This window comes from Carassius auratus, unplaced genomic scaffold (genome assembly GCF_003368295.1).
Source record: "Carassius auratus strain Wakin unplaced genomic scaffold, ASM336829v1 scaf_tig00215912, whole genome shotgun sequence".
Taxonomy (NCBI): domain Eukaryota; kingdom Metazoa; phylum Chordata; class Actinopteri; order Cypriniformes; family Cyprinidae; genus Carassius; species Carassius auratus.
The window spans coordinates 1,562,837-1,571,118 of NW_020528306.1; the positions used below are offsets into that span (position 1 = coordinate 1,562,837).

Sequence of the window (8,282 nt, forward strand, 5' to 3'; positions counted from 1 at the left end):
TGTCTCCACAGGTGGATGAACTCTTGAGGAATCTAAACAGCATCCTCTCAGACACAGTCAAGATGAAGGAGTTCCAGAAAGATCCTGAGATGCTCATGGACCTCATGTATAGGTACAGGCATATTCTCCTGCAGCTAAAGCAGAGTCTGCATCTGCATTTGGGATTCCAGGCCTGTGGTTTTCTCCCCTGCTTTCCATTTTCGCTGTGGTTTCTACTGTTTGTCTACTGTTTTTGCACTTACCATGGTAACCGAGTGGCACATTTGAACCCTGCAGTGTGCCTCATGTGTAATAACTTGAGCGAATAAGTCCACGTATGCTTTGATATTAGAAACAGAGTTTGATTTATTTCCATTAACCTGTGGTTTGCTTTTGGCTTCAGGATCGCAAAGGGTTACCAGACATCTCCGGACCTGCGTCTAACCTGGCTCCAAAACATGGCAGAGAAGCACAACAGCAGGAAGTGCTTTACAGAGTCAGCCATGTGTCTGGTTCATGCCGCGGCCCTGGTGGCTGAATATCTCAGCATGCTGGAGGATCACAAATACTTGCCTGTGGGCAGCGTCACCTTTCAAGTGAGTTATTATCATGATTAGGAAACGCTTGAATAGGCTCCCTTTCTGAAAAAAACAACCGTAGGCGTGAATTATGTCTCGGCTGCTCTTCGACCCCTCACACGCGGTTCAGTGTAAATGAGATCCTTGTCTTACTGTGGTAAATAATCATCTCCCTCCACCAGAACATCTCTCCTAACGTGCTGGAGGAGTCTGCAGTCTCAGACGACATATTGTCTCCAGACGAGGATGGGGTTTGCTCGGGACGCTACTTCACAGAAAATGGCCTAGTTGGGCTTCTGGAACAAGCTGCTGAACTTTTCAGCAACGTGAGTTATCCGTGGAACAATGTGCCAACGACAGCCAAATAAGCAGCCCACCTTCTTTAATGCTACTTCATATCTTTGTGTTGCATGACGCTTCCAATTCTCTATATAAACTTTTTTTTTTTTTTTTTTAGAAGAAGAATTTAAAAGAAAAAGAAAAATCAATAATGATAGTAATAATATTGACTATTATTTATTTAAATTCTAAAAAAATACAACTTAAAAAAAAAAAAAAAAAAAAAAAAATATATATATATATATATATATATATATATATATATATATATATATATATATATATATATATATATATATATATATATATATATATAATATAAATTGTAATAATGCAATATTATATATTCTAATAATTAAAAATAATAATAATATATTTTCATTTTAAAAAGAAAGTTATGTAGCTATATCTAATATATTACTGTTCATTGTTTTCGCTTACAGGGCGGGTTGTACGAGGCGGTTAATGAGGTGTACAAGGTAATCGTGCCTATACAGGAGGCCCACAGAGATTTCCGGAAGCTCGCATCCACACATGACAAGCTCCAAAGGGCTTTTGAGAACATCATTCAAAAGGTACAGCATACAAATGACATGTCCTCCTACATGCCTCTGCCATGCAGGAAGAAGCTGCATAATGTGATCATAATCTATATGCATGTGGGCAGCTGGATAGAAATAGGGAAGTTACTGTGCTGTGACATGCTCTACTTCACATAAAACAATGTTAAACAGCATTTAGCTTTTTTTTTTTTTTTTTAAATAGATATACATTTTTATGAACACTAATATGAGCACTAATAGAGGAGCGTTAATTTAGACACTATGTAGAATAATTTAACATTTTTTTGTCACATCACAGCTAAATAAGGTAGTGTACTGTAAAAATAATGGCGTGGAAAACTGCTAGTAAACAATTACAAAGCATCAGCAAGCAACACATTGACTTAAACATGACATTTTGAAGTAGAAAGTTTTTCTTTTCATATTTATTTACATCTTCCAAAAATATTTTTTACTTTGTGAAGTCATTTCATTAAAAAAAACTTGAACCTGAAATCATGCATCATTATGTAGCAACTGCCGCCTTTTAACTAAATGTTTATTTTTTTCCTTTTTCAGGGTCACAAGAGGATGTTTGGAACCTACTTCCGCGTGGGATTTTATGGCTCTAAATTTGGAGACCTGGATGAGCGAGAATTTATCTACAAAGAGCCAGGAATCACCCATTTACCGGAGATATCCCACCGGCTCGAGGTGAAATTTCTCTGGAACCCTGTGAAGTTTTGAACTGCATTTGTGATGAAGGTTTTTCTTAAGGTTTCAGGTTTTGATGCTTTTAGGCAGCGCTATAATGGTCTGAAATTAGCTTCTATATTATACGGGACTTACACATTTGTCCCTTTGTCTTGTCATTTTCCAGAACTTTTACAGTCAGTGTTTTGGAGATGAATTTTTGGAAATGATTAAAGATTCCACACCAGTAGACAGGAAGAAGCTGAATCCCAACAAGGTACTTCTCATCAAGTGTGTTTCTTCCTTCAAAAGCTTTCTTCCGTACGACTTGTGTGACACCCTCATTAGCTTGAAAGGCCGTCGACTGCCTCTGCACTCAAATCTCAAATGCCTCATTCAACTAATGTTACCCTCAGCGATTTGTTTCCTTTAAGTCTCACTGACATGTCCTAATTGTAATGTTGATTTTTCCTTATTTCGCATCAGGCGTACATACAGATTACCTTCGTGGAGCCTTACTTTGATGACTATGAGATGAAAGACCGCCTCACCAATTTTGAGAAGAACTTCAACCTTCGGCGCTTCATGTACACTACGCCGTTCACGAAGAGTGGGCGGCCCCGAGGGGAACTCAACGAGCAATACAAGCGGAAAACCATCCTAACCACCATGCATGCCTTCCCCTACATCAAGACACGGATCAATGTCATTCAAAAGGAGGAGGTAATAACAATCCAGGGAAATACCTGCTTCATCTGCAGTGGTATTTCGATAAAGGCATCTAAATGACTACTTACTCAATCGGTCTCTACCTGTTTTCAGTTTGACCTCACTCCTATTGAGGTGGCCATTGAGGACATGCAGAAGAAGACTAGAGAGCTGGCTGAGGCCACGCACCGAGAGAAGCCGGATGCTGTGATGCTTCAGATGGTCCTGCAGGGATCGGTCACAGCCACCGTCAATCAGGTCTGAAATTAATGCACACTTGTACACTTCACTAGCAACTCTTCTGAGCTGTGAAATGTGAAAGGAGGCTGACTAAAATCAAATTTTATGAGATGTTTTTTTTTTTTTTTTTTTTTTTACAAATTAATAAAATGGCAAGGATGCATTAAATTGATCAAAAATGACAGTTAAGAGATGCATAATGTTGCAAAAGATTTCTATTTCAAATAACTGCTATTACTTTAATACACTTTTTCTTTGATAAATAGAAATGTAAACAGTTACGCAAAAATATTAAATATGGCACAAAATATTATATATAAAAATAATGAGAGATGTACTGTAACTGTTTTCAACAGTGATAATAATACAAAATGTTTCCTTAGAATGATTTCTGAAAGACCATGTGACACTGAAGACTGGAGTAATGGCTGCTGAAAATTCAGCTTTGCTATCACAGGAATAAATGACATTTTAAAAAATAGAATACAAAAGTATTACACACACACACACACATATATATATATATATATATATATATATATATATATATATATATATATATATATATATAACAATATTACCGATAATCTTTTTATTTAATAAAATTAAAAATAAATGCAGCCAAAGTGAGCATAAGAGACTTCTTCCAAAAACATACAGAAGAATATTACTGACCCCCACATTTTGTAACAATTTTTTTTAACAATAATTCAACAAAATTAAAAATAAAAGGTTAAAATCAATGAGGAAAGATAGTTTTTGGGGTCCAAAATGATGTAATTACCGCATCTACCAGCAGGGGCTAACAGACCCGTGCTAACCAACCGAACCTTGATCCCTTGACATTAAAACTGGCTCCGTCACTTACCCAGACTCCAGATGCCTGTTCTACTGCACCTCTCCAGTGTAGTCTGTGAATACTTAAGGACAGTATAGAAGAGTACTGTAAATCTTAGGGTTGTAGGGATTCATACTAATGCTCCCAGCATCTCTCTATTTATTGTGAAATCTGAGGCTCCAGAGTGACAGTTTACAACACTAATCAAGTTTAAAACATATCCAAGTCCTCTCGATATGGCTGCGGTTATATGACAATATAATGCCCTTTGGAGAAACTACATAAAAAGAGTGCGGCAATGCCTCTACTCCTGGCTCCACGGTGACATCACTCACACAAAGACTTATTCATGATCTTTCCCTTATGTGTTGACTTTACCTTGTGGCCTCCAGTGGATGAAGCATTCATTTTCTCTGCTGGCACTGTTGGAGAGAGGAGGGGCCTTTTCTTTCTTTTTCTCATTCTGTGCATCTCTGCAGGGTCCATTGGAGGTGGCCCAGGTCTTCTTGAATGAAATCCCAGCAGACCCCAAGCTCTTCCGTCATCACAACAAACTGCGTTTGTGTTTCAAAGAGTTCATAATGCGGTGAGTGGCCGCTTCCAATGGAAAAGAGATATCAATGTAATCTTTTTTTGACATTTGCTTGAATTAAGCAAGTTTTCCATCAGAGGATCAAAGGAAATATAGAAGCATCTTTATTTTATAGTGATTGGTTTGTTTAAAGTTCTTTATTTGAAAGTTCGCTGAAATACTTGGATGTAAGACACCCGAGGGGCTTTTCCGCGAGTGGAGAAAACCCATCTTAATGTCACCCAGCTGCATTTGTTTTGCATAATCATCATGATGTTTAAACCAAGACTCGAAATAAATTAAGTTTTCGAATACAGTGAGTTTTCCCAGGATGTATACAACTTTGCTTTTTACAGACGGAACAGTTCATGTTGGATTCTGGGCTTTGATTGCTGCAGCATGCAGACAAATATTTACTGTGATTTAACATATGTTTATTTTTCTCCATAATTCTTCTCTAGCCAAGTTACCGTTATTTATGCCAAGACGTTATAGCCCCCCAATTCTCAAAAGATATATTTTGAAAGATCTGGAACAATTTAAAATGAATTTAGGAAAAAGAACCAGAGCACAGTTTTATGTTCCCTTTGCGGCTTTTTGCCTTTGAACGAGAGCTTCTGGAGGAATAAAACTAACTGTTGAGGATCCTCAACAAACTCATTTGACTAGTTCTGTCCAAATGCTGCTAATTGCACTAATTATTCATCATCTGGTGTCCTGCCGAGCTTTGTGTGTTGCTGATGCTGTTGTGAATGCATACCTGCAGGTGTGGAGAGGCCGTTGAGAAGAACAAGCAACTCATTACTCCTGATCAGAAGGAGTACCAGCATGAGATGAAGAAAAACTACAACAAACTGCGCGAGAACCTGAGGCCCATGCTGGAGAGAAAGATCCCTGAGCTCTACAAGCCCATCATCAAACCTCGCATTGAGAATAGGTATAACCACTAGTGCTACACTTGATCTTTGACTCTGCAATCAATGATTGATGGAAATCCTCTCTCATGTTCAGTAGAATTTCCATAAGCGGTGTTAAGGGAACAGTTCATCCAAAAATGAAGATGCTTTTATTATAACTACTTTTATAGTGATATTTGGGAGTTTGTAGTAGAAATAGGGATGGACGATCATGATTTTTCATGGCCGAATCCGATACCGATTTTTTTACAAGCAACCTGGCCGATACCGATTTCCGATTTTTAAAAAAAATCTTTAAGCAACAAACAAGAAAGAAGGAAAGTGTGCATAAACAAGATGTTTATTTGGTATTCAATAGGCCAAACTGGCATTTGGCTATTGAAAACAATAACCGTAACCATCTGAAATTAACGGCAGTAACTGCACAGTAAGTAGCATACATTCAATAAAAACATAGATATTACAGACATCAGCATTTAGCTTTTGTTTTTGAATTGGGTTGAAACTACATTAACTGTAACCATGTGAAATTAAAGGCAACAACTGCATACAGTAGTTCTACAGTCCAAACAACGCAACACAGGTTCAATAAGTGGTTTTTTAATCAGCCTTCAGTATTTGTTTTTTAAATTTGGTTATACATTTTAAAAGAAAAGGTCTTTACCAGTGAGACTACATACAAGTATGCTATATAAATACATTATTCTAAAATGTTAAAAGCAAATAATGCGAATAAAATAAAGATACAAAGTGTTTAATTCATCCAATTAAAAAAAAAAACAATTAGGGTAATGATTCACATCTATATTTTTTTACTTGAGCCAGTAAAAAAAGAAATAACTTATTGTCTCAAGTAAAAAAAATCTAGATGTGAATCATTACCTTAAAATGTTTTAATTGAATGAATGAAACACTTTTTCACGGCCTCAGCGGAAAAGATTTATGGGGGGATGGATATGGGTTTGGAATGACGTGAGGGTTCTTACATTTTTGGAGTGAGTCTCACCGTTTTTTATCCACACAGCAGTAGAATACAATTTTCAGTCCTGTTCTGTAAATAAAGAGAAATCAAAGTCAAATTGATCTATTAATTATCTATTAATTAATCATTTTCTTTCTTTTACTGAAGGCTATCTCAATGGGACTCACTTTGCTTATCTGTTTATACAGGCATTATTTTATCTGCTCCTGTATCCTGCTTTATATTCTGGGCAGTATTCCTAACAATTGACAGTGTGAATTTGGCTGATGTGAGCACTCATACTGCTCACTGCGGCTCTTTTTGTGGAGCTGTTTCTTTCTAACCATCTAACATTCACTGCTTAGGCTCTTGTGTTTGTAACAGAGATTCCTTCAAACGGCACAGCCTCCGTCGGACACAAGATGAAAATTCATGATGTCAAGAGAACGTCTCTAGAGGATATCGAGGGAAGGATGTTGCAGTGTGCCAGGAAACGAGCGCCGTCAGCTGATAATTAGATGACTCGAGCAGAGTTTCATGCACAGTGTTGAAACCCCAGAAGATATCATTGTTATATTCTGTATTAATGTATATATGGAATAGATTTTAAGGGATGTAGAACTTTTTTTTTTGTACTTGTTTTCTGTATATGGTTCGAATCCACAGAATGTTACAACATATTGTATTCTTAGCTAATACAATTTAACCTACAGACATGTTACATGTGCGGAAAAAAATCTACAACCTTCAATGAACTGCTTCAAGATAGTAAACCTGATATAACTTCAAAGCCACTGAAAGTGTCAAAAGAAATGGACAGAGAGGACAGTTAATAGTATAAATGTGATCACCTCTTCATTTGTATGTTTACATAGAGCTAATATAGCATAAATCATGATTACTCGATTTGTTCTAGTCTATGTATATTACAATTGCAAAGATTTATACGAGAGTTATGTATATATAGTTCTATTTTATTTATGGAGAATATTTAGGTCTTAGATTCATTCCAATATTAAAATGTGACCAGAATAAAAGTAAATCAGGTTTACAGAGATAAAAAGAACAGAATCAGTTAAAAGTGTAGAGTAGGAGTGCATCAAATGCATCAAGTGCATCTTTTTCTTAAATAACTGGAAATTGTCAAATTAATTTCCTTAGGTTTTTTTTTCTTTTTCTAAAAAGTGATTTATTCTTTTCAAATATGTTTTTTTTTTTTTAAAGTGAACTGCACATAAGCTCATACATTGTTTGTGTTTCCAGTGCTTTGTTACATATGTTAAATGTTACTGCTCTGAAAGCTAAGAACATTTATTAAATGTATAGTTCATTGCAATTTCAAAATAAACACAAATATACTTTCATGCACTTCCTAATAAAAACTACCATTTTATAACTTGTTGTACCGTAATATCGTGTTGAGAAATATTATTTTGACTTTAAAAGTGTTATCTAGGTCTATTCTTGCATTATAAAATATCATTCAGTGGCATTGTTCTTGATTTTCTATATATACAGTCAGGCCACAGGTTGATCCTTAAAAGATCCAGCTCAGCTTCCTGTCGTTGCGTGATGACGTTTATCGCATGGGTCAGTGTTTCAACGGCTTTTCAAGCGTTAGAACAGGAACAGGTTCGTGAAACAGATCTCAGTATTTATAAAATGACTTTATGCTACTATTGCAGTTAATTGTCAGTTGCATGTTCTTCTGTATGAAAATCTGAAGAGTCGGGAAAGGAAACTTAACTGAAGTGGCTTTATAAAAACGTATTAAAGATGATGTGTTGATCAGTTTTAAACCCTTCTGACTTGAAATTTCTATAATTAAGAAGTTATGGTAAATAAGCTTAAATACAGTAGAGCAGTTTAATCTTGACGTCAATTTGTAGGCAAATTCCGTATGTGTTCGCTCCACA

The 8,282-nt window shown here is 36.1% G+C and overlaps 1 protein-coding gene across 4 annotated transcripts in view; it reads left to right on the forward strand.

Moving 5' to 3' along the window:
* Positions 1 to 7,773, forward strand: part of LOC113096363 (dedicator of cytokinesis protein 8-like) — a 39,970-nt gene extending 32,197 nt beyond the window's left edge. For 3 of the 4 annotated variants that reach the window (XM_026261731.1, XM_026261734.1, XM_026261735.1), the window contains 11 exons: positions 12 to 112; positions 383 to 575; positions 740 to 883; positions 1,340 to 1,471; positions 2,018 to 2,152; positions 2,319 to 2,408; positions 2,618 to 2,854; positions 2,954 to 3,097; positions 4,397 to 4,503; positions 5,255 to 5,425; positions 6,751 to 7,773. In XM_026261731.1, coding sequence (XP_026117516.1) covers positions 12 to 112; positions 383 to 575; positions 740 to 883; positions 1,340 to 1,471; positions 2,018 to 2,152; positions 2,319 to 2,408; positions 2,618 to 2,854; positions 2,954 to 3,097; positions 4,397 to 4,503; positions 5,255 to 5,425; positions 6,751 to 6,802 — 1,506 coding nt within the window. In that variant the 3' untranslated portion in view covers positions 6,803 to 7,773. Of the gene's footprint in view, positions 1 to 11; positions 113 to 382; positions 576 to 739; positions 884 to 1,339; positions 1,472 to 2,017; positions 2,153 to 2,318; positions 2,409 to 2,617; positions 2,855 to 2,953; positions 3,098 to 4,396; positions 4,504 to 5,254; positions 5,426 to 6,731 lie in introns of all 4 variants that reach the window. The other variant, XM_026261733.1, reaches the window with a different exon arrangement.
* The last annotated feature ends 509 nt before the right edge of the window (positions 7,774 to 8,282 follow it).